Source organism: Chaetodon trifascialis, chromosome 15 (assembly GCF_039877785.1).
Source record: "Chaetodon trifascialis isolate fChaTrf1 chromosome 15, fChaTrf1.hap1, whole genome shotgun sequence".
In the NCBI taxonomy this organism is placed as follows: Eukaryota; Metazoa; Chordata; class Actinopteri; order Chaetodontiformes; family Chaetodontidae; genus Chaetodon; species Chaetodon trifascialis.
This window is the reverse complement of record NC_092070.1, coordinates 3,158,497-3,185,935: the sequence shown is the minus strand read 5'-3', so window position 1 is coordinate 3,185,935 and position 27,439 is coordinate 3,158,497. Positions and strand designations below refer to the sequence as shown.

Here is a 27,439-nt window from a genome sequence, read left to right as displayed (position 1 = left end):
AGAGAGAGAGAGAGAGAGAGAGAGAGAGAGAGAGTGTGTGTGTGTGTGTGTGTGTGTGTGTGTGTGCGTGTGTGTGTGCGTGTGTGCGTGTGTGCTGGGAGAGAGTTAAAGAGAATGTTAGCATCAACATTTTAAAATCAGTCACAAATGCTACAGCATTTTAAGTGTGTGTGCATGTGTTTGCAATACAGAATTTACACAGTGTACAGGCATAAACACATTTTCACACACAGATGTTGTTTTCACAGCATACATTTACCTTTGAAATATATAAAATGTGTGTTTATCGTGGTAAAATAATTCTTCATGGTTTGCTACGTGGTATCTACACATATACGTAGTATTTTTTCAAGTATTTTTTCAAGTATTAAAAAAGACAAAATGTAGGCAATATGTATGCCTATGAACATACAGTATATACTGTAAGGTGTGTGTGTGTGTGTGTGTGTAATGTGTCTATATAAGCACATACATTCACTTCATCGCTGCTTTGTTAGTTTTATTTTTACTGTGGTCTTTTTAGTCTGATTGTTTGACCTCTGTTTTGGCTATACACACTCAGATTATCATCATCAATAATAGAATTATTATCATTACTGTCATTGTTATGACAACAGATATTGCTGTGTCTCTACTACCTTCTACTACTACGAGAAAATCCATAAGTTATCATGTGTCTTTGAAAAACACTGAAAATTTCTGATTTTCTATAAGCTTCTTCTGTGCATGTCGGCTACGTGGCAGGGCTTTGACAGGTGCACTGCTGCTGTCATGTGAACAGAGGAGGCTCCTCTGACTGTGAAATGACCAGCAGTCCTGAGGGCAGCTGTCTCCTCGCCTCGTAGGACCGCAATGTCAGCAGCTGTCTTTCAGCGGACACATATGTGAGAAGGCGAGAGCAGCGACAGTGTTACACTGAAAATACACAATTCATGGAAGTTCCTCACAAGCCAGCAGGTCACAGAGCACCGCAGAACAGCAAGGAAGCCGTGTGTTAGCTGCTTGTCACAGAGGTGACACGGAGGGCTAGCTAGCAACAGACACACATCTCTACACAGCTGGCCGAGCTTACCGTCACTGGCCGCAGAGGACAGCCTGAGCGAGTCGGCTGTGGAAGAAATGCACAGAGTCTGAGGCAGTGAAACGTCGCGGTGCGCCTTCTCCGGTAAACGTCTGGAGATAATGAATCTGACACGTATTTATTGCTCCTACTTCCTTCTGCGCTCCGCAGACTAACTGAACCGGATAGTTTACTTCCTGGATTGGTGCGCGACGTGCGTTCCACGCTGGCAGCGCTGACGTCACGCTCAGCCATGTAACTGGCCAGTCAGGTGTTACGTTACCATGAGGACGATTTCTTTTATCATGTTTATTTTACACCAGTGAATAAGCGTGTCTGACAGCAATGGTACAGTTCCACTGTGAGAATGATCAATTGCATCTGTATAGAATTTCATGTGTGAATTTCCAGGTAGCTGTGCAGGACTTTCCAAAAACAGCGGTAGCGGTGTATTTATCTGCAGAGACCCTGTCCTTCCTTCTTCTTCTTATTTTGCTGTGCTTATAGAAAGGTATCAACCCAGTGCCAGACCATAAGCAGCACAAGAGGAACCAGCCACCTGGTTATGATGCTCCATGTATGCCTTCCCTGCCAGCATCTTACACCCCGCTGTTATGTGCTGGATTGTCTCAGGGGCAGCGTACCTTCTGAAACATTACACCTGTCACATACTGGGGACACTGAGGGATAAATTCTGTGCAATCTGGCTTTGGAATAATGCAGGCGATGGACAACCCTAAATTGAATTAACTGATGTCTGCTGTTTACAGAACAGGAATGAATCTTAGGCAAACATTTGGTCCATATGGGTTAAGACAGTTCTACACTCAACTCTTCTCTCCAAGCATCCCTAATCCTCACAGTCTGTGCAATAATGCAATCATCAAATAAGTGAACAATTTTTGAAATAAGATGCCTGGAGTCAGGAGGGCTCTTAAAGACTTTAGAAATTTCATGCTCTATTGGAAGATTTTTGAAATTTTCAATTTTTGATTGGATGTGAATGTGAAATGTGAATGAAATAAATTGTATTTTTCTCTCAATTGATTAAATGATGCAAATTTACTATCAATGTACAGGTCATTAATTGACACCAAACCCCTCTCTCTCCATTCATAGTAGGACTTGTCATGCCAAGGAGGCATGAAACAATGGTTAAAACATATAGGTGCTTGTACTGAAGTATTTGGTAGTGCCAAAAAACTCCTAATCTGGTTTAAAATTCTTACAGTTTAGTACGAAGCGCAGATTCGTAAAGGACTCTGGTTTTTCAAATTTGGAAAATAGCATAGCTGGCAAAGATTTATTAGAATTATTTACAGAGTGGGCCTAATGACTAATGAGTCTTCACAGATTAACTTGCCTGACTTCACGACAGCAACTACATCCAAATTTCAGACAGACTACTATAAAAACGTGAATCTGCCTGCCTGAGAGCTGGTCTGAACCCAAACACAAACTCATAAATGTGTTCATTGTTAAACATGCAAAGTGTCCCAGCCCAGTGCATGACTCTGAATAAACAAGATGCAGCTGCTGTGTCAGATAGTGTGGTGAGGTGATCATTCTGTGAGGTTACAGGATATCAGGTTGTGTAATCATACAACAACCTCCCTGAGGCTTTAAAAGTTTTAATCCTTCAAAAATGTTGCATGTTCATTTTAGTTTTTAGGTTAGAATGAGTGCCCTTATCCTTGACCTAAGTCCCCACCAGTTTAAGTGGGGTGAAAAATAACTGTAAATGTGTAAATGCAAATGTGTTACAATCAGGACGAAAAGAAAATGCAGGAGGCAGCACAGTTGGATGAAGCTCACTTGTTGATCAGTTAGAAGGTTCTCTGCAAAGCTTTTGCCAGTAATGTCTGTCAGCTGGACAGTGTGTAATTGAAAGAAAGAAAGAAAGAAAGAAAGAAAGAAAGAAAGAAAGAAAGAAAGAAAGAAAGAAAGAAAGAAAGAAAGAAAAGGCTGCATAATTGCTGTGAATACTCTCTCCTCATTTACATTGGGGACAGAGTAGCTAGCCCAGCCTGCCTCTCCCATGAGTGGCAATGTTTCCATTTCAACAAGCCAAATGCTCTGGCAGTTCCTCTGGGGGCCATTATTATTTACAGCAAATGCTGTGGGTGTTGTCTCTGACAGGCCAAAAATATACCCATGTCAGCCAAAATCCCTGGCAAAACCACCAGTCTGCAGCATTGAAACTATGTGAATAAGGTGCTAACACCTTCAGAGGGAGCACAAACTATTGACAAGCAGATGGTACAGTAAGTGTGCACACACTGTTTCAGTGAGCATCTCCAGTGGCTGATTCACTGACCTCTGATAGATAATCCCAAATGTAATTTCTATTAAAAGTAGAGAAAAATGCAATATGGGAAAACAAAGACTTAACAAACAAACAAACAAACAAAGACTTGTGTTTTTTATTTCCATCCATTATTTAAAGCGCATTTAAAACGTTGCAGGTACAGTGTCATCTCAGTCATACCGCTTTAGCAAACCAAATGCATCGCTTGGTATCAAAATTCACCTTGGTTAGTATTTTGGAAATAGAATTCTAATACTGTACTCCAATGTCCAATTTCAAGTGTGAATTGTAGGAGCTGAACACTACTATGTTTGATACAAATATCACTTTTTGTGCATGACTTCCGAGTAATAAAGTTCTCCAGTGAGTTGAACAGTTTACCCTTACTGTGAAACTTAATTTTTGGTTCTTATTTTTACAAATTCAGTACATACTTGAATCAAAGTTATCCTCCAAACGTTGTGTGGTTACCATTTATTTATACCATTTACCTTTGTCTGCACTCTCCTTTTAACAAACATAGGCTGTTAACCGTTTTGAACTCCTCCGGCAGCAGGAAGCACAACAACCTTGAGATACATAGGGACACAATCTGAGTAAAAATTTGTTACACATCTGCTCCTTTACAAAAAATGTGGGCATTTTTTAGAGAGATTTTGAGCAGAGTATGGCCTTAAGATCACTAGTTTGAAAGGAGGAAGAAAAGCATCATTTGATTTCTTAGCATGGGCTAAGAAATCAAATATGAAAATAAATTTTATGTACTGTCTGCAAACAGTCTGTAGATAAAACACTAATACTTATTTCTAAGTTAAAATAACTGAAACAAATACTTATTTAGCATAAACACCCCATTATGTGAAAGAACTTGTCAGCTATCTTATATACACACATTTAAACACATTTAAAGCTGCACCAATCAATATTAGTTATTTTCACAATAATTCATGTGCAAGGTGTCACTTGCAGTGATGAACCCACAGAGAATTCTCACCAAATCTGCAGTTCCCCTCAACTCTACAGAACTTTCAAGCCTCTTTTAGCTCATTGTTTTGGTATTTGGACCCCAAAACTCAAATCAAACTTGTTACTGCAGTAGCAGGCAGATTTTTATTAGTGGAAATCACTGTACATTACCTGCTCAGCACCACACAGCAGACAGGCATAGTTGGAGACTAGCTCATAAACATAGTGGAGCATATGGGCTGAAAATCACTGGAGCATGGATCTTGACTTAACTAAGGTTAACAGCAATACCCTTCACTCAACAGACCAAGATAACTAAGAAGCATTAATATCATTTCAATGGAACATCTTGTTTTGCCACAATAACTAAAAGAGGTTAAGCAGAAAGAACTGGAAGGGGAGATGTGGAATTAGCACTTGCCAAATTTCTGCTAAAGCGTAACAGAATGATGAATGTAGTAGTGATTCTGGGTTCAAGGGTTTGTGCACTCAGTAGAAGGAAGCAGCTCAATCAACCATAATTAAAGCCACAAGCAGCACTGAGTGACTTTCACATGCTTCACAAATGTGAGCAAAATCATTTCAGCCAGTTCAATTTCGTTTAAACAAATAGTGAGACCAATGACAGACTTAATTGATCATCATAAAACCTGCAGCATTTTAGTGATTACACACTCAAAGTTCCACCATTTGTCCCACCTTCATCAGATTTGAACAAAACACTGTGTGTGGGTTCAGGCGATATCACAGGATGTCTCCGGTGAGTGTAATCAGGATTGCTCAAAGGCTTCTTGGGTCATGAGCAAATATGCGACAGGCCATGCCCACTTACGCCAATCAATATGACACTTCAGATTCTGGCTTGTACTTGGCCCCAGAGCGTGCACAGCTAAATTAGTGAAATTCTGTCCACCGAGTTTTCAGGTATACATTTTTGGCATTTATGGTGCCCCCCATGAGTTGAGCTCAAAATGCTTCAATTCACCTATTCTCAAACACAACCTGAAGGTATATACTGATGCCGATTGGACAAATGAATAATGAGTTATGGCCATATCTAAGCTCTCCCCTTGCAAACATTTTAGTTGATGTGTTTGGACCGACCTCACTCACTTGTAGAATTGTGTAAATGTGCTTATTATAATAAACCAGCACAAACATGACAAGATTCAGCCCTTTGGGGCTTGAATCCTAAATATTTCTGACCCACTGTTTCTTTCTTTCATTCTTTACAACACATATTGCAAGGGAAGGCTAAAACTAAATATAAATCTGAGGTTAAAAAAAACAAAAAACAAAAAAAAAACTCAAAGTGACAAGATCCCTCTTTAAGCAAAAAGAAATAATCCCCTCTTGTCCTAATAATTTTCCTCCAGTCTTTTAGCAGCTAAAGGGCCAGGTGTTTTTCTCAAACCAGAGCTAAATGGAGAGTGAATTCAAATGAAATCTAATGTTGCTCGATGTCTGCTGAAGGTGTAAATTGGCTATCACTCTATTTGCTAATGCATGCTCCAGGACAACGTTATTGGGTGACAATATGTCAACATTGTATTTACAGCTTGTTCCTCTGCCTCCAACTGGCCAGAAATTAATTAGTGCAGCTTTAAAGGTGACCATATACAAATAAATGTTGAATAAGGAAACAGTTGTACAATGCTGACGCATCATTTACTACTGAACAGTTAGAGCCCTCCTCTTTGCACAATGTTGCTCATTTAAATTCCATCACTGAGGCATGTAAAGTGCACTACACATTCAGCTCATATAGATTATTTATCAAAACTAGAAAGCTCTTTTTGTGGCATTTGTCATCAAACACTTCAACAGCTCTGTCTTTTGGGTTGAAAATAAAAGAAAGGCAATACAGTCCCCACACACTGAAGCTAGCTGGCTACACTTTGACAAAAGACTTGGAAACATGCACTCATGCTTTACAAATACTGTATGTTATGCTTGCAAGGCCCCAGTGGAAACAAGCATTCATTATTTCAAGTACTCTTGCAAGGGAAAAACTAAACAACAACAACAAAAAAACTCTGTAGGGAATTAGGCATTCATAAGCGTAATAATATAGATGATGCATATCTTTGCCTACTATGCAAATAATGACATTCAAAGTTTTTGGGAGTGTGTCACCACTCCCTTGACAAACAGTTGCTTCAGGACTGAACAAACAAACTACTACAGAATGTTTTTGTGCAGTTCATATTCAAGTTATACCTAAATATGATTTAAAAAAATAAAATAAAAATCATGCACAGATATACAACCATTTATTTCCCTCCTTTGTCTTGAAGTAATTCCATATTCCATATTCTGACACTTGCAGGTAAGGTGTCGATTTTTGGCTGAAGCTCCAGTGGAGGGAACAAGTAGAATAGTTGAAAATAGCTAGATTTGATTTAAGTTTATAAAATATATTACAAGTCAGAAAATCAGATGGTTTGTTATATTTGGGATGACTAGTTGTCTGCCTCCGAGCGTGCCACAATGCTCACAGAACACAATGACCTCTAGTTTCAGGGCAGATCGACACAGCAGCAAACGCAGCAGCAGTGTGTGCTCACTCTTTAGTCTCCTCTTTTCACTGGTTCACGCTGCCTCCGAGTCCTCATGTGGGTGTTCCACCTACTACTCAGCATCTACATCTTCTACTACATCAACTCTGGCGGACAGATCTTTTCTGGAGAGACTCTGGACAGAACACACAAACTGTCCCTATCACGTTATTCTGATATCACATGTTCCACTGATGAATATCTATGTGGTACCACATAACAAATGTTGCTATATAATGTGATAAATTACAACTGAGCTAAAATTTAGGATAAAAGTCCATTCTTGACCTTAGAGATACAAAACAATCCCAACTCAATAAGGTTTATTTAGGGACTGTATAAAAGCAGCTGGAGTAGGCAGGGGCCATGTTTAGTTTTATGAAAAGGGAAAAAAGAGGCTGAGACGCCATGCTTTACAGCTTCATGCACTAGCCATGATCTGCACTGTCCCTCAATCAGAAAAAATACAGACCCCCCCCCCCGCCCCCCCTTTACTGACCCCCCATACTCCTAATAATTTTTGCACAGTCCCTTTCTAGCTTTTTCCAGGGCTTCCCAAAGCTCCAGAAAAAGGTAGTGATGGAGCTCGATTTGAATTTTTTTCTTATCCTATTTCCACAGTCAAAACCACACATGCACACATGCATATGCAGGTCATACACAGTCCAGCCAGGTGTGTCACAGTATTCCACTGATCAATAGGTGGCTGTAACAAGCCAAGATGTATTACTATGCACCAGTAAAGGCAGGGGAGAATGGAGTCTGGGGCAGCATGGTGAGAGAGGGCCTAATTGCTGCTAAGTCCTCTTGTAAGTAGAAAGTTGCCCCTCAGACCCAAATGAACAGGCCCCCTCCCATCAATGTCAGGACTGTTCTATAGAGGGGATCTAACCCACATCAGGCCAAAAACCTCCTACAGGTCTGGGGAGGGCCTAAAGCAGAAAAAAGCAAAGAAAGCAAGGACTAAGGAGGAGGGGGGAAGGAAAAAACAAATGAAATGAAACCAAAACATATAAATAGATGGATAAAAAGGAGACTAAAGCTGAATTACGTAAGCTCAGCTATATATTTCTGTTTCCCTCTCTTTCCTTGTCATGTCTCATATGTGTCTACCTATTAGCCACTTGTCTTGCACTATTAAACAACAAAGGAAGGGGAGAAGATTTCAGGCTAGTAAAATACAAGTTAAGGAAATACACTCTTCACGCTTGTTGAACTCAAGGATTGAAAACATGCTTCATAAATAGCATTGAATGTAAACAGAACTTTTGTTTGTTCCAATTAAATAAAGTTACACCACTGGAAGATATCAGTTACTTCTGCCAGCAGCTGGAGGTAAATATTAGTTTATCTGGAGGTTGATGGATCTCAGAGGTGAGCTGAAATTGAACAAGTAAACCTCTGTTAACCTGTGATGAGGTTCATGATATGTGGAGCTCAGATGGCTGACACAGACAACACACAGTTTATTATTTGTAATTAGCTCCAACTTCTTTGTCCAACTCTGTCCATATTGCAAAACTAAACTGCCATGAAACTAGAGTCCACCTGCTTGCACTTTATATCCCGGGTAAAAGTTATCATCCTATAGCCTGAGCCTTTTGAGTATTTGGACAGCAAATCATAAATTCAAGGGTTGCCCCTTCCACCTCACACCTGTGTAACATTTCAAAGTCACATGATTAGGGCACAGAAACAAAACACCAGTGCATCGCTGTTCAAATACTTAACTGCTGCCAGACTACTTGTACCGCTTCACAGTCCTTGTTTTACCTCGGGTTGCACTGAGAGGCTGAGGGTTAGACATGGGTAGCCACGAGCAGCACAGACAGATCAAACAAACACGTAAGATGACTTCAGCATATTAAAAGTTTGTCTAGAAAAGTCCACTGAGTAGAGAGCATAGATGCAACTGCATTAAGGGATACCGCTGTCATGTCATTCTGTCACTGTGTCAATGCACTGTGATGGATGGAAATGTTCTGTCCTTTCTGGTTAGGCAACACTGCCATCCTACAGGGTAAACAGTCAGGGTTTCACTGCTGCTGACCATTAAACTACAGTCGACTGTCTTGAAAGCATAAAGGAAGTTAGAGAATGCATTGTGCAATGTACCTGAGGCCACATTCACAGGGCCACAGGAAGTATTCTATTTACCACAACTTCTCTAAAGAAACAATTAACTTGTTCTTGGTTTGGACCATGTCAAAATGCTAAAATCTAAATACACTGGGAATAAATGCATTTCCTGTATGTATGTGGCAGAGTGGTGACAGAGAGGACAAACATTTACCTCATTCTCTTCTCCAAAATCCACAAACAACCATGATCTACCTGCAAACTACTCGCAAGTTACACAAGCTTAGACCTGACTGAGTCAACAGGAAGTGCAACATTCAGCAGTATGATCGCCATCTGATTAATGGCTCTGTTCTCCTCTCTCCTCATCCTAGACTTCCTTTCTTTTTTCAGAGGTCTGAGGTGCTGCATCATCACCTCTCCTCTGCTTCTTCTCACAAGCATAATAAAGTCTTTGCCTTCTCTGTCCTTCTTGTTATCAGTCCCTCTTCTTTGTCTCAGTAGTAACCCACCCCAAGCACTTTCTTCATGTGCTCGTACACTACATAGGAGATGCTGACAGCTGGAATGACTTTGAGGAAGTTGGGGGTGATGCCACGATACAGGCCGGGTACACCTTCATGAGATATGATGTATTTGAACTGGCCCACCATGGTCAGCTGGGGTTTACCCTCAGTGATGGCTGAAAGATGAGGAATGATGGAGGTTACAGAGGCTCATATGAGAAGCAGATTCTTTGCTGGATCATTGTTCATGCTCATTATGTTTAGAATATGTCGTAATCTACAGTATACCTCACCTTGTGCCTGCATACGTGTCCGAATGAGAGCAAGGGGATAGGATGCAAGCTGGCCACAGGTGCTGGAGATGGTACCACAGCCCAGCAGGACCAAAACTCCTGGATCTGCTGAATCTACACAGTACCTCTGGAGCCAAGCGTTCTTCAGAGTCTTAAAGCATGAGCAGTTTGCAAGAGATGGAGTGGAGGAAGGCAGTTTTCGAAGAGGAATGATAAAATAAGGAAAGACAGAAAGTGAGTCGATAAATTTATTTCAAAATAAAGTGGTGTAAAATCCATTTCAGCACTGTCTGGAACCCTTGGAATGATTTTAACAGATTATCTGTGATTTCCTCAGTTTTCTGATGTCTGTGCTGGAAAGTTACTGCACTGACATCCCAGAGATTATTCATCAGCTGGGATGTTTTTCACTGTGTTGGATGAAAGAGATAACCATTCTCTCTTGTAGGGAAGCTCAATTTAAAGGCTACTGATATTCTATCATTTTCTCATTGTTTATCAAAAGTATCAGGGATTAAGTAGAGTAAATGCTACAGCAGCTCAGTGCACCTTCTATATGAATCTGTGTCTTGAAATCACTGGAGCTACTTTTTTTCGTTGTGCCAAGCGACAGGGAGAACAACGAACTTCACCTTCCGCTTGAGGTTGTTCAGATTTCAGTTTGAATGTGTTTACACTGAGCTTTTTTGAGAATGGATGACAATCTGATCTGGCCGAGATGCATGAACTACATGATCCTTCCAAGTGCTACTATGAAAGAAAGTCTTCAGGGTCTGTCCCCTGTGATAATGGCAGCAATTAGTCATTGTTCTCTCTGTCTTATTAAAACAACAGGAAGAAAGTGGATTCCACCAATTTCAACATATATGGTCATAGTGATGATCGGACAGGATGTATGCATTGGGTACAGAGAACTGGGTACCACATTCAAAGATGGCGTCCCATTTATTGCTATGAAAATAGCTGAGTGAGTACATACACTGGAAAAGCCACAGCAAGCTTCTATGTGCTTCTGCACTTTTGGGCCCAGAGCATGTGCACTAGAGCCTGTCTCCAGCTGAGCTGGTTGAGAAACTGTGTGTCAGAGACTTCTGCTGGCTGAACCAGCTGACTTCCTGTTGGCTCCCCACACACATGAATGAGATAAAATATCTTAATCAAGCTCTTCTAGACTTCCAAATGTTATTGGATTGAATGGGTCAAATTCATTAGTCAATGATGCATTTTGGGTGATTTGTGATGCAATTAAATTAATAAACTGCTTTTTTGGGTCTTTTAATCAAATGGGTATTACACCACCCACTGGACCGGAGTAGAGCCAACTCTGATAGCCCAGGAAAACCGAAACAGACTGAAATCAGATTTGTAATCTGGCTAACACAGAGGCTAAGTTATGATGACCAGTCTGGAATTACGAGCTTTTGTCCTGACTCCTGAATCGAGTCCAGATTGTTCCAAAAACTTGACTGAACCCAAGCTTTTAAAAGCCTATAAACATGACATACTGATCGTTATGAAACAGTCTTTTGGTGTTGCCCACAGACAGCCACTGTTCCCGCTCCTACAGCAGGGCCTGCAGGGTGGTCTTTAGAAATGTGAATGTCTGTAGCACACATGAACTATTTTTGTATTTTTATTTTTCTGACTGAGTACATTAGTGCTGTGAATTGATGAACTATTCTTTATGGAGAGACACAGCTATGATGTTATTGAGTTAAAACATTTACTGAGGGAAATGAAACCATGAATCCATTGCAAGTCCCGGGACTTCACGGACATCCAGCCAAAAACCAAAAACATTACTGCAGGTACTGGGAAGAGTGGGGAGGAAAATATTCAAGGATCATTGCTGCCGTGTTAGAACTAAACAAAGAGTTTTGCAAAATCTGCAACAATTTGGCATTGTGTTTCTTCTTTTTATAATGACACACAGTGTTAGATTAGATTAGATTCAACATTATTTGCCTTCATGAAGAAAATGAATTCATTTTAGTGTTGAGTTTTGAATTTTACTGTTTGTTAATACAAAATGTAATGTGTGGGAGGCATTAGCCACTGTGGTCATGTGACCACACACATCGTCAGCTCTCCTCTCCTGAATTCCACTCATTCTCATTTGGTCACCCGAGGCTTAGTGTGTGAAATGTATTGAAAATATCTTAAATCCTGTCTGGATTATTCTGATATGGGACCGTTGAACTGACAAATATGCAAACTTGGTCATACAGCTCCATTACTGTGGAATAAACTACTAAAAATATATCAATGCTCCTTCTTTACCAACATACGCACACACCACTTTGTACTTTAATTTGACTAAATCCCATACATATACAGCATACTGGTTCCCCAAATACTGTGGATTAATCCATTGCTGAAAACAGTCCCCAACAAACACACTTTGCCCTCCTCTTTGAATCTAGTCACCAGCTGTTTTCAGACAGTTATTCAGCCTTTTTAAAAATGAAACTATATATTTACGTGTTCTATTTTTTGAGATCTAATTTAAGGTTTGAGAATGCTATTAGGGGTCATTGGGGGCTTGGGACTTAGAGCCACAGACAGACTGAGGGAGTTGGACAGTACACATTGTTGGTTTAAGTCTTGTCATGGGATTCACTGACAGTAAGAAAAAGGTAGAATTATGGTTGCTATGTTATCCTCAAACGGGCAATCCTATCACCTAAAAATTAGTATTTTTTTCCTCGTTCACTTCACGGACCTTCTCTGTATTAAGTTTTGCAAGCGGTTTCCACTACAGTTCACTTATTGTGGAAGAGTGGTTAAATGACATAAAGTTACTTAAAAAACACACCTCATACACAGCCAAGTCAATGCCAGCATAGGGGATGATGCCCAGCGTATTTGGCAGATACCCCCTGTAGAAAGCCCGGAGTCCCTCTGTCTTCAGGATCTGTCTGCCGCAATGAGCCATACCTGAGTACTGTCCTGTCTTCCTCAGGGTAAGACGGGTCTTCAGCACCTAAACAAAAGAGGGACAGATGAAGGTTCAACAAAGTAGAACAATGCAAGTAACAGTTACAGTAAGGACAGAAAGGTAGGCCCAGGTTGGATGTGCTTGTAACATCTGGCTTGTATGCTTCGTCATTATACTGCTACTTGCTTCAATTAAAAAAAAAAACACTCCTGTTTCATGTATACCAGAACTCAGGACTCTCTGCTACCAAAGCTGCATCATTGTAAGCCACTATATAAATAAAATAACCACATCAGAAAGCTCTGCTATTCACACCCTGCACAATAAGTAAGGAGCTGATTGGCACCAATGCTGGACTTAAAGTGGCTCAGCACATCTTTAATCCAATGACACGTGGTGCTTGGATGCAACCTTGGTTGATGAGTCTTACAAATGAAGTATTAAAATGATGCTTGTATTTTCTCAGAAAACAGGTACTAATGTTTTTACACTGCTCTGTGAGAGCAGTGTGTCTGCAGCAGAACACTATCTACACACAGAATACTATATTTCTTTATTATTCTATTTGTCACATGTAAAACAGAACAAAATAGCTCAGACATGACATGGCAAAATGTAGTAGGTAAGAATAGGAAAAATAAAGATTAACTTTATAACAAATAAAAATAATAAATGATATTTACAGCAGAGTGAAGACACACTAGCAGCCATTTGTTTTTGAGAGCAGGTGTTGTATGTGTGATGTACAGCCCTTTCTACAAGTGAAAGCCCTGTCTTAATTAGTGCTGCTTTTGTCAACAAAAATCATGACTAAATATCATGACGAAAATGAGATGAGACACAACATAAATACTGGTCATGTGACGATAACATAATTAAATATATAATGCAATATTGTTGATGAATAAAGCAAGACTAAATGTGGTTTACAAAATAAAAGCTCTGCTAAAATGTCTCTTCATTTTCGTTGACTAAAACAAGACGAGACAAAATAAAGTTATAACTTTTCGTCTGTTGTTGTCACGTTATAAAGGTTCGTTGACGACAATATTTAGTCATAATTTTCGGTGACGAAAGCAACACTAGTCTTAATATGAACCTGGCGATTGCTCATTTTAAACTGACCTCCATGGGGTAAATGATGGTCTGAGCAGTAGCTCCTGCTAGAGAGCCAGCTATGAACCTCTCATGTACCCTTAAACTGCCGCCCTCTTTACTGCCTCGGATCAGCCACTTGATCTGGAGTAAGAGAAGAAACAGGTGGAGGAGAAGGCATATGGCATGAAAGAAGAGTGGCACTGAAATGATGCAGCATGAGAGGAAGAATCTGATTATCCTGACAAGGATGAAAATACTGGAGGATTCATTCACTTAATGCGAGACAGGGGAAATGTTAGGTTTTACGCTGAATTAGCAATTATTTCTAATGACATTCCAAGATGAGCTAAGCAAACACTAGCAGGCTAGCAGACAGATTTTCTCTCCATTATTGATAGATTGGAGTGCACTGACCTGTTCATAGGCCATAAATTTAATGGCAGACTCAGGGGCAATCTTGAGGACATTAATGCCATTTCCCCTCCAGAGTGAGGAGATACCTCCTTCCTGGACCATCCCCCTCAGTCCAGACCACAGACTAATCCCACGGGAAGTAGAGCCGTGCACCTGGAGACACAAACAGTGCCAGGTCTTATCACAATCTGTGGTGAATTTGAAATGTTACTGTAGGCCATTGTCCACGAGGAACAGGTACAAAAAACAATACAAAGGAAGATGTTTATGCTGAAATTTGCATGCTCCCAAATCTTAACTGACCCACTGCTGTTAGTCAGGTTTGTCTTGACACACTGGATATTTATCTGGGTTCAAACCTTTAATCGGTAATCAATTAGTGATATTTCAATGATTCTTTGTAGAAAATGATCATAATAAACCAGCAGGAGGATTATGGGTGCTGATGATCAGTGCCAGTCATTCTTGTGTTACATAAACGGCTGTTAACATTTCAAGCTTTAAACACAAGCAGAACCACTCTTTTTTTTTTTGCATTTTATTTGGAGTGCTCCAACCACCCACCTGAACAACCCACCACGTGTTTTGCTCATGTTTGTAATTGAGTGTAAGTGAATATTGCTGCAGCATTTGAGTGAAGACAAAACACTGTCACTTTTCCACAGGAATCAAAAACACTGATGAGTCTGTGAACAGCATTTCCTGCTGTCCTCACAGGTGGGTTATGGATTTAACTCATCAGGCTGTTTGTGGAGATACAGTATAGACAACTCACCACTTCAGAGTACTCTACATAAACACATATTCCCATTGTAACGATATGTAGGTGAAGCTTTTATCTTTGGAGTCAGTTACCTGACAGATGGTCAGTTTGAAATTTGGGATTCAAATCTCATGGAATTAGCTAAGCAAAATAATGGGAGTTGTGGACAATATGCAATTATCTAATGTCGTAGTTTCACAGTGTGTCAGTGAGGACATAGTCTTAAGTTTTCCGACTGGTATTTTCTGACACATTTATGGAGACGCTGTGATACACAATCTATAGTTTACATTGCAATGCTTAAAAAGTTCCTTCATTTAACTCTGTGTATCAGTGAGAGTGGCAGTGAAATGATCCACCTGCAGGAAGACTTTGAGCCGGTCCAGAGGAGCAGTTCCTGTCCGGGACACAGCGCCTGCCATTGCTCCGGCAACTAGCTGCCTCCACACCAGACCTGACCGCCGCTCCTGCTCGGAGAACTCATCTGGCACCGTCAGATGTTCCCCAATGTCAAACATCTGTGACAACATTAGAAATTAAATCCGTATTTATTTATTATTAATTTAGTTTGTTTACTATCCTTCAGCCCTAAAACTGTGAAATTGATGTAAGATACTTTAACCATATATACCACATCACCAAGACTACACAATCTACATATATCCTACAATCAAAGTCATGGATGGACACACCAATTAGCTATCACTGTGTGTTGTTTAACAACTCTTGTATTCAGTTGCATCTGCCCTTCCCTCTCCTGCTTTGTTCTGTTGGGCGACACATCCTGCCCCTGCTCTCAAAGGGTAAAGAAACTAATTATTGTCAGAATGTCGTCACTGTGGTTGTCATTCATTGGAACATTACTATCACTGGAAGCTGGTGACTCACATGAGAGTGTTTCCAGTGGTGGACAATCTCCTCCATGTTGTGAAAAGGGTTGAACAGGAAGTGATCACGCCATTCAGTCCAGTCAATAGTCATAGTGCCATCCCTGTCTATGCTGGGAGCCAGAGTTACAACAGAAAATTAGAAAACATGCAGTTCACTTCCATCAGCAAATTATTTACGGCTTCTAGCATCCCTCTTTAAACAACTTTAAATACTTCATTTTTCCCACAAGCTAACCTCCACATACAAGGTACCAGAAGGGTAGAAAGCATTATTATGGACGCTGATGACAAAGTGGGGTTAGTTGGTCAATCGCCTGTCAATAGTCATCAAAAGCAAGATAGTTTTCAAACCTGTTGGGCAGATTGTCATGACATTTGGTATGATCTAAAGAGCAGCCTCCTCCCTCAGGCTTTGCAGCCACTAACTGCTCGAGGTGCCTGACTATGTGGCAGCCCACTCACTCTGACATCTGTCCATGCATTAATACATGTGTATATATGTGTGTATTTCAGGCCTGAGTGTGTAAAATAATACAGAGGGGGAAAAAATGAATTGAATTGAAAAAGCTAAGCTCACATATTTGATGAGGATGACCATCATTTATACAGTATGTTATATAGGCTATGCATCAAAAGCCTTTCGCGGACATTTACAGTGTGTTATCCTGCAGAGTGACATGACTTGTGAGTGGTGTCACTCAGGTCCCAGAGATGTCAAACATCCTGTTAGACCTCTTCTCATGAAACTCTTAAACAGGAATTTAAATAAATAAATAAATAACGTATTCAAAGGAATTTGGTATGTGGGAAGAATGGGGAAGTGCTGTGTAAAAAGTCGTCTCAGCACCATTTACAGAATTAGTACACACGCCCACGTATACACACACACACACACACACACACACACACACACACACACACACACACACACACACACACACACACACACACACACACACACACTGTACCTCTGCAGTATTCTGGAGGCCTGCTCCATGGTGACCTCCACTCCAAGCTTGTGCATTAAATGCTGGATCTCTCCCACATCAATTCGACCTGCATGTCAGAAGAGATGGTGTTAACACCTCTGTGAACAGCAGCCTGTTTGTTCTGTAGGTATGAAGCTAATATTCAATGTATTTCTGTGCATCACTGGAAATAAGCACTGTAGCAGAAAGTGTGTGTGTGAAAGTGTCAAGCTTGCCCACACCATCATTGTTGCGGTCAAGACTGTGGAACATGAGCCACAGCCTCTTCTCGTGAGCCCGCAGGTACTGGGAGAACTCCTGGAAGTCCAGCAAACCATCATGGTTGATGTCACTCTCGAGGACGATCTGTGGGGACAGAGGCAGACTGTCAGTCATTCAGCAGAGAGTACAGACGAGTTCAGATGGAATGGAGCATGTAGACATAGTGGACGGAGGGATGCACAGATGATGGTGTGTTGGTCATGTGGACAGCATGGATGAAACAGAGGTCAGGGTGTGTACAGAGAGTGCAACCGATACACAAGTGAGGACAGGATGGAAGGCACTGTGCTCCCTTGAAAGTCAAGAAGTAAACCACATCTTACCTGTCTGCAAACATAACCTCTCCTCTCTTGATTAGGACAGAGAGAGAAAGAGAAAGAATAAAAGAATACAAGACTAGTTCCTGTGTACAGAAACGTGGAAAACACACTCATACTGTTCATTTTCTACACCTACACTGAAGCACGGGTGGAGTTACTCATGTAGTAAGATTTAAAAGAAAAACAAAAAAACTCAAATTCACTTTTTGCCTTTGGCAGTAACAACTGTTTTATGATGTTCATCACTCACAAAACATGCAGCATGACATGAACACACACGGCAGCGTAATCCTTGTGTTTCTGTGTTGTATTTGACATTGGTTTTATCTTCTATCTTCGTAGTTGTCTTTCTTCTTTTTTGCAAAGCGTATTGAGTGATTTTACACTCAAAATAAGCTTACTTTCCTACTTTTTGTCTTTTTCTAACACAAGATTACACAAGATGGATCAGGCTCTCTAGGTTACACTCACAATTAATTTGAATTAATTAGCTGGAAATACAGCAACTGAACACTGTCTCCAGTTTCTCATTTAGCCCCAACTGACATGGTTATTTGAGTGAATTCAAAATTATGAGGATTATATTTGGAAACTATAGGGCACGATATGCAAATCTGCATGTGCAACCATGATATATGTCTGAATATATGTCCATAATCATTAGAATTTCACATCTGGACGTGAGTAAGAGTAGAATTAGTTGCATGATTTGTGTGCATTTAGATTTTACAATTAATAACTAGTTCTCCATTGAAACCACCAACCAGAGTGTTCCATGATGACTGCTTTTTGGTCAGTTTGAGCAACTACATGCATTGCTACACCAGAGGATTGCTGGTACCTGTGAATGTGGATTATGATATGAAGTCATTGTATTTCTATAAATTCTACAAAAACAAAATGTGTTGTCACAAACGAACTTTACCATCATCTACTGGCGTTTATGGCATTTTTTCCACCAACGCCAAATGTCCCAACTTAGGTTAATGAAAGTGAAAAAAAATGATCATCTGGCCTCCTTTAGTGGGCTCTTCCTTTGCCCATGCTTCACCCTTTCATGAACGTTTCATGAAAATCAGTATCTGTAAACCTTCTGACAAACACCAAACAAACCAAGAGGAAAAAAAAAATAGAAACTTAATTATAGGATCCTTGGCAGAGGTATTAATTATAGACCTGTAAAAAAATATTACCAAAAACCAAAACTGGATTGGATTTGACTCAGGAGCAAAGTCATTGCATCTCTACTTTACATGAGCTCTGTGACTTGACAACCAGAGATGTTAACAGTCACTTGAAGCAAAGCTCTGTCCCCTCAGGACCCTGGGCCTGTGCCATGCAGTAATCCAGCAGGGAATGCACATGTCAACAACAGTGTGGGTGACTCACCTATTACAGGCTCTGCATCAATGACATCAAGAGTTATGTGACAGTCACACTTACAAAAAAAGAAATATAGATATCTGTGTGCAGGTGCTTCCATATCACCACAGCATCCCCTCTCTTCCTTCATTTCCTGTCTGCATCCTTACAATAATGTGTCCAATAATAGATAAAAGAGCCTGCACAAAGCAAAGACATACATACAAAAATACAAAAATGATTTACATTCATCCTCTTCTGCTCTAAATTCATGGCTAGAGTCTGTCAACAACTGCTGAAATGTGGTTCTGTATTTAAGTCGGCTGTGTTTTCAGTCACATTTGTTTGTCTATTTGTCACTAGGAGACCTAAAAACTTGTCAACAGACTGTGAAATCTGGTGGAGGGGTGGGCCACAGAGAAACAAATAATTGATTAGGTTTTGGTGCAGATCCTGAATTGTTCAAAGAATTTCTTTGTACAACTTTCCCCATTTCACCCCTGTTGTGGCTGCTCAGTAACTGACGTGTAGCAAACGGAGCCTCAGTTTTATAGAAATATTCTACATGGCCTCCCGAAACTTTCAACCCCCCTTTGTAAACAAATGTCTTGCTCACGTTTACTTCAGGTAATTTTACTAGTTTGCATGGAACACTTGCCAACCACTAAGCACTGTTGAAAATAAGAGCCCTCAAACGTCAGAAAGTGCTTCCAGCTGATTAGCCCTTGCCAGCAGTATGTTTCTGTACGTCCAAACTCGTGAGAAGCATTTTGTTTTTTAGACTTTGGTAATGAGGACACTTAAGTGAAGTGAGTTAAGGTTGGCTGGCCCTCATTTTTTAAGGGTTTCATGAATAATTTATGACATTCAGCAGCACAGTTTCAGATTTTCAGTTAGCGTCAAGTGAACAAGTGAAATATAATCGATATTATACGGATATCAACAGGGATGAAATGATATTAAATTGCCTGAAACGCAAACAAAAATAAAGCCCAAAATGGAGCAGGAAAGCTGGTAGACAAAATACATCAGAAATGAGGAGAATTTAGTATTTGTCCTGCGATCGACTGGCGACCGGTCCAGGGTGTACCCCGCCTCTCGCCCAATGACAGCTGGGATAGGCTCTAGCACCCCCGCAACCCCAAAAGGGATAGGTGGTATAGAAAATGGATGGATGAATTTAGTATTCGTGACAAGTACAGGCAGTGAGGATGTGTTGGGAGTGATTGCAAAGAAAATCAGAGTAAACTTTCTTCTTCTTGTTTGCTCCATTGATAACTGAAAAAAAGGGCTGCAGCATCTCGTCAATTTAACTGAAATTCAAACAATAGGGTAAAACTATCCTATCAGTATTATTCACATTGCTTCAGCTAAAGTATTACTTATCATGAACGTCATAAAACATACAACCACTCCAAACAAGGGGAAAAGACTGCAGTCATTTAAAATATACTCTCAACCAACTTTTCTGCAAATGAAAGCTCACTTTAAATTTGAATCTGCTGAGTTGTTTGAGTGGAGGAGTAAAAATGAATTTTTAGTTATATCTTTCATTTATTAATCCAACCTTTTAATCCTGTGAGTGTTAGAATACAATGTTGTCTGTAACCAAGTGCATGGAGCAGGAGTGTGTTTGATGTCCACTGCCAAAAAGATATCAGTCATTTAGGAGTGGAAGCACAATTAAATTCATTAAAACAGAAAGCACCAAGAAGTACCAAGAGAGATGAAATAACAGTGTCTTTATACGCTAAGCCAGGCCTGAGGAATACTGATGGGAGTGTGCTGTGTTTGAGCTCCACATGAGAGTTAGTATAACTCCCTGTTTGCTCTGTGTGAACAGGACAGCTCTGCAGAAAATGTCCTAATTACCTCAATCCCTGAACACATACAAGGGCCAACTACAGCAGTGCATGACCAAGGCAAGGAGGAACAGCCAGTGCCAGTTAAGAGATAGATAGATAGATAGATAGATAGATAGATAGATAGATAGATAGATAGATAGATAGATAGATAGATAGATAGATAGATAGATAGATAGACAGACAGACAGACAGACAGACAGACAGACAGACAGACAGAAAGAAAGAGAGAGAGAGAGACAGACAGACAGACAGACAGACAGAAAGAGAGAGACAGACAGACAGACAGACAGACAGACAGACAGACAGACAGACAGAGAGAGAGAGAGAGAGAGAGACAGACAGACAGACAGACAGACAGACAGACAGACAGACAGACAGACAGACAGACAGACAGACAGAGAGAGAGACAGACAGACAGACAGACAGACAGACAGACAGACAGACAGAAAGAAAGAGAGAGAGAGAGAGAGAGAGAGAGAGAGACAGACAGACAGACAGACAGACAGACAGACAGACAGACAGACAGACAGAAAGAGACAGACAGACAGACAGACAGACAGACAGACAGACAGACAGACAGAGAATGAGCTTCTTTAGCTCATAAAGGAAGATATGAGGTCGCAGAGGAGAGGTGAGCACAGCAGAGCAGGGAGAGAATAGTCAAAAAATAAATATTTAATGAATTAATTCAAATAAATGTTCAATGGATGAAAATAAAAGACTTTTTTCTAAAATACATTGGTTATTTCATCACAGTGGTCTTCAAAAATGTCAACATAAAGTACATAAGAAGTGGAACAACAGGGTGTCTGCAGGTCCTTAAAAAGTCAAATTCATATATACTGGATGTAATTTCATTATTTATAATATCTTAATACTGTCGATGGAAGCCCATAGGGGGCTACACTAAAATGACAATGTAAAAGCTCTTTGACATTTCATTTTCAAAGACTTATCGGAGTCTTAAATGGACAATATTCAAATAAAATAAGTGAAACAGCACCCCCATTGCATTTTACATGTTATTGTAAATGCAGTAGACTGGTGGTGCTGTGTTTGTCACATTTCATTTTAAAATTTGAATTTATGATTGAATATTGTCCACTTTAGAGCAGGTTAGATATTGAAAAGGAAATGTCAATTGCTGTTTTCAAGTTGTTAGAAAGTCACATTTTCATTTTCATTTTGTCACCAAAAGAGCAATGTTTACATGTTCATTGAAATGCAATAGACTGAGGCTGCTCTTTTGCTAATTGCATTTTAATACTGGCTACTTTAAAGCAGAATAAGGCTTTGAAAATGAAATGTCAAACAGCTTTTCCATTTTCATTTTAATATGGTCAGCGTACACCCATTGGAGTATGAGAAAGTGAAAACGCAAATTGGATTATACATTTTTTGTTTTCATTTTTACTCTAATAACATACACATAAGAATCATTTTCAAGTTTACATTAACATTTAATATAGCCTGCTATGGGCTTCCACAGGGGGGTATGTTTATGTGTTGTTTGGAATTGGTTTTATTGAGGAGGGTATCCACTGTAGTGGCTGGCTGACAAGTCAAGAAGGTTATGTGTGTGAATTGCTAGATTCCACGCTAGAATGACAGAGACTATAAAGGAGATAAATTCATATCATAATTTATTCATATATGTGTGTTTGTTTAAAAAATACAATCGGGCCACAGCTAGTAGCTGGTTGTTAACTGCAGCTGTCAAGGCTGCTCGGCGTCAGATGATTCATTTTCACCTTTTTAATGACTTCCATGTGAAATGTCTTGGTTTGTAAAACACAGTGAAATCACAAGAAGAGGGCTTAAAGGTTTAAGGTAATGGTGGGTTATGGTGAGTACTTCAAGCTGTGAAGTTTCTGCAGTAGAACATGTCTGTGTGTCTTGGTTGTATCTGTACTGGAATGTGTGGACGGCCTCAAGGGTGTTTCTCAGCATTTGTGCTAAGAAGAGTCATGCAGCCATCTCCATCCCCATTAAGATGACTGACTGACTTTGAAGTCATAGATGGTGATAAGTGAGAGCCAGACTGACAAATCAGTTGTCAGCCAAGGTCAGCAGTGTAACAGGTTTGTTTTACAGACAGACTGCTAGAATTTCATTCACAAAGCATTAGGTTCCTCTGCAAAGTGGGACAGGTTGTCTTTATATAGTGTTATAACCAGGGCACACAAATTAGTAACTGACTGGCAAGAGCTTAATTAATGATATGCTATGACAGTCTCACCCAAGAGACTTTACTACACTGTTTTATGGTGTTATCACTATTACGGGCGGAAAAATAGTTCGTACCACAATTACCCTCTGTAGTCTGTGGCAGGGTTCTCATTATTCTAACACCAGACCGTATACTGATGATATGAAACACTGCTGCATGCACCAGCCATGGTCAGTTAATAAATATCTGAGGTTGAAGTAAACTTAGAATATTATTAATTTTTGCATCTTTAAACAGGAAATGAACTTTGTATATTGTGAATGTCAGTCACCTGAACACAACTGAGCCATGGCCTATAAGTAAGTAACTTTCTTAACTTTCTATTACTGATCCAAGTCAGAACCTTGACATAAAAATCTGAATTTATTTGCTTATTGTTACTTCTTGTTAAACAACAATCAAATGGACAACACTATGAAGCAGCAAATTCCTCCAAGTCCAGAGACTCTGCCTCATGGACGCATATCAATGCTGTGTCAAACTTATGAGAAGGTTATTTGTTTACTACATATTTATTGTTATTTATTGATTTGAAAAGCTTTGGATGCAATTTTACTTACAAAATCAACATTGTGAGCTTTACAAGGACAAAACTGTGGTATGGGATGTCTCATTTTAGGGATACTGAGTCATTTTTTAAATTACAGATGCAAAGTCACAGTTTCACTTTGAATCTGAACTGTGACTTACCGTGTGCATTCTCATTCTTATCATTCAGAGTTTCTGTCCAGATAGACGCAATCTGAGAACTTAGCCACGTTTTGAAAATAATTCAACTTGGTTTGTAAGCTTGAAGCAAGAGTTGAAAGACTGGAATGGAACAATTTTGTTTTACTTTAGCTGCTGTGCAAAAAGACCTGGCATTGACAGTGTGGTGGCTGCCCTGGTTGTAACAGAGAAAACAGGAGTGTAACCCCACACACTGCCCTCAGTGCTCTCATGCTTTATTGAACAGTTTTCAACTCAGGTGCTGTATTGGAAAGATCTCTTAATGTAATTAGGAGGGTTACTGAGTGAATGAATTGACTCAAGAGGGTCCTGCTGGGATATAAGAGCTAGTTAAATCCAGTCAGAGGGAAGCTCCTGTGCTTCCCTCCCTACATCCTTTAGCCTTGAAACACAGCAGAATTATTAATTTATTCCAAAATTCATTGATCACAGTTCCTGCATCCCCAAATGACTGACTTCTGTCCATCCAGAGACTCCTGACAATAATACATGTACTGTATGTACCTGCAGTAATGAAATAGAGGCTGCTCTATTCATTCAGTGTTGGGGGCTGAATTCAAGTGTTACTGTTGGATTTAGAAAAAAAAATTGATCAATCATTTATTTTAACATTAGCATAAAATGAGCATTCAAACATAAAGCTAACAAGTAAAAAATAGATGATGAAAAAATAAAATCTAATAGAAATGACCTCTAAATGTTCTTTCATAATGGATAAACTCATATTGTAATACCATAGAATATAATGATCCTTCCTGTCTCTGATTCCAATATGAACTGGATTTCTCATTTCTGAAATGGTTGTGATCAATGTGAAATTTAAATTGAGTTGTGAACACTATAAATGGACAAAGGCTGCAAAGCTGCCACACTGAACTTGTGTTTCTCAAATAGGAAGTGTGAGTCTGTGATTCACTTTGGCATTCAGGTGGTTAAACTTGTGAGAATATTGTTGCTAAGCATCTGACAACGAAATCTATTGCTCTATTTTTTAGAACTGTTTATGACTTGTACCTGGGGAACCTCGATGTCGCTGGACCCTCCAGGCAGCACACATCTTCATTACATGACGGGAAAAGTTCGCAGCAGTAGATTTATATTCAGATTTTTCCCCATGTGACTTTTTCCAATATGAAGAAACTTCAAACTCACTTGTAGAAGTTTAGATCTCAGGGTCAGACTGAAACCTCAAATTTAGTTTCAGCTCTAAATTGACCTTAAGTGCTGACATAATGTAGTCACACACAACCAAAAGACAAACACCAGCTGTTCATTTTAGTGCAGTGTTCTGATTCACTGATGAACTTTTGCCATTGGGGACACACAATATAAAAAGAGCTGAAAACCACACACAGGTGCCGCCCCCCTTAATCATCCCTCATAGTAAAGACAGGCTGGATTGAAGTGAACAGGTTTAAGATGTAAATGTAAGTTATGTTATAGCTTTCTTCTCTGCAACATTTCTGTGTCTTGCATTTCTAAGTAGACAGGGTGTGTTGTGCAATAGGCTAATCCAATAGCACTTCATCACTCCATCACTCCATGTTTCCTCCCTCATGCCAGTGAAGCAGATGCAAATGAGCCCGAGCAGGCCAGCTGGAGTTTTCTCCTGCGCTGGAGCTAACTGTGTGTGAGCGCCTGTCCCAACGTCAGCCTCACCTCCTCCGCCTCTCCCTGGTGTAAACCACGAGCAGCCAGCGCGGTCCTCAGTTCATTGATGTCAACCCTGCCATCTTTATTCAAGTCCAGCTGCTTGAACAGCTCCACATATCTCCTCTCTCTGTCCGGGTCCACAGACGCTCCGCTGGCTCCGTCAGTCTGGGCGCAGAACAGCTCCTCGTCTTCGCCCATGTGAAAGAGAGGAAGCCGAGCATAACACTGTCAGAACTAAAGCGAGTGCGAGGTTTATCCTTGTTTCCAGAGAGACCGGAGCCCTGCCTCACACCATAACGGCAACACAGATGGCTAAATGCAGACCTCAACGTGACTGCGCTGTTCGTCCGCCTCCTCTGCAGAGGAACTTTCCTCCCGGACAGAGGAATAGATGGATGTGGTTTATACACGCTCTCGTGAGATTAATCCCCCTGTCAATTACATACTCTGTCACACCGGCACGCGCAAATCCCTAGCCATTGTGAGGAGCTCGCGAATGAGTCGCAAGTTTTACCGCAGTCTGTCAAGCCGGTGCTGACACATGCGCGCGAGCAGCCTGATGGCGTCAGATTATATTCTTTGCATTCTACAATGAGCAGGGTCAAATATTCCACACTAACGTTCGGGAAAATTAGTAAAATGCATTTGCCTCCGCACATTACACACGCCAACCCACCCACTGTCTCTGACGCCGATGCATCACGCGATACGCACGGCATGTTGAACGCGCGCGCTCACAGCACTTCGCACGCTGCTCTCTCCAGAGCAGCACGAGGGAGAAGGTGTGTACAGCTGTGTGAAGAACAGGTGTTATTCTGTTCGACCCACTGCCGCGTGAAGGCAGTAGCTCAGGAAGAGCAACCCTAAGTCACATGAGTTATTAAGCTACAACCTGAAGTTTTCCTTTGCGCTCCATATTTTTCCACATCCAGCTGCATTGTAATGGCATTTTTGTGAATTAGCGGTTTGTTTACATCATACAACTAAATAACAACAGAACACTGACTGGCCTGAGTAGCCTGCTTTTACTTTTGATACTTTAAATATGTTTTGTTGCTACAAGTGTACTTTAACTGAAACAAGATATTGAATTCAGTATTTTACTTGAAATGGGCTGCACGGTGGCGCAGCAGGTAGTGCGGGTGCCTCACAGCAAGAAGGTTGCCGGTTCGATCCCCGGGTCAGGCGGGGCCTTTCTGTGTGAAGTTTGCATGTTCTTCCCGTGCATGCGTGGGTTCTCTCCGGGCACTCCGGCTTCCTCCCACAGACCAAAAACATGCTCATTAGGTTAATTGATGACTCTAAATTGTCCGTAGGTGTGAGTATGAGTGTGAATGTTTGTCTGTCTTTGCATGTGGCCCTGCAATCGGCTGGCAACCGGTTCAGGGTGTACCCCGCCTCTCGCCCATTGTAGCTGGGATAGGCTCCAGCCCCCCTATAGGCGGTATAGATAATGGATGGATGGATTTTACTTGAAATGGAGTATTTTTAACGTGTGGCATTGCTACTTAAAAAGGAATTAAGGTTAAAATAATGAAATATTTCTTTCACAGTGGCATACAGATGAACCAGAAAAACGATACTATTATAACTATAACTGTCATACTGTAGTCTATATATTAATCTGACAGGATACCAATAGCTTTACTTAAATGAAAGATCTGAAAACTTCATCCACTACTGACATTGTGTTAGTTGGTAGTCCTGTGAGTAAAATGAACCATTGATAGCTTATTGGCTATTAATAGCATTTATAATGGGGATTATGAGTCGTGACGTGCAACAAAGGCTTGTGAAGTGCCTGATCAGCATTCATAGGATAGAACTGAGAGACAGAGAGATTAATGGTCTCAGTGTTTTACACAGATCTTTATAGCCAAATACTTGTTTTTACATTTTAGAATTTACACATTAGCTCCTTGATCCAGAGATAACATACTTGAGCTGCTGTAACTTGCTCCAACTCGTGTGGTGCCACCTTTCAAAAATTCCAATTTAATGTTACTGATTTAGTTTCTTACCCGCAATATAAGGGCAACCCAACCAGACCTCTGTGGACGTTTAATTACTTTCATTTTATTGACATCAGAAAACAAGATGTGAAATCCTAAGTATGCATTGCTTTGTTAAGAACACACCATGTCACAATTTGCTGCT

At 40.4% G+C, this 27,439-nt stretch overlaps 1 protein-coding gene across 1 annotated transcript; it reads right to left on the bottom strand.

The window, feature by feature from the left end:
* Positions 1-4,255: 4,255 nt before the first annotated feature.
* LOC139343428 (mitochondrial adenyl nucleotide antiporter SLC25A23-like) lies at positions 4,256-25,978 on the bottom strand. The gene is made up of 10 exons (XM_070981084.1): positions 25,289-25,978; positions 17,084-17,207; positions 16,842-16,929; positions 15,872-15,983; positions 15,343-15,501; positions 14,221-14,373; positions 13,834-13,947; positions 12,586-12,753; positions 9,771-9,921; positions 4,256-9,653 (listed from the first exon to the last, which is right to left on the bottom strand). The coding sequence occupies exons 1-10, from the start codon at positions 25,478-25,480 to the stop codon at positions 9,469-9,471; spliced, it is 1,446 nt and encodes a 481-aa protein (XP_070837185.1). The 5' UTR covers positions 25,481-25,978; the 3' UTR covers positions 4,256-9,468.
* Positions 25,979-27,439: the final 1,461 nt, after the last annotated feature.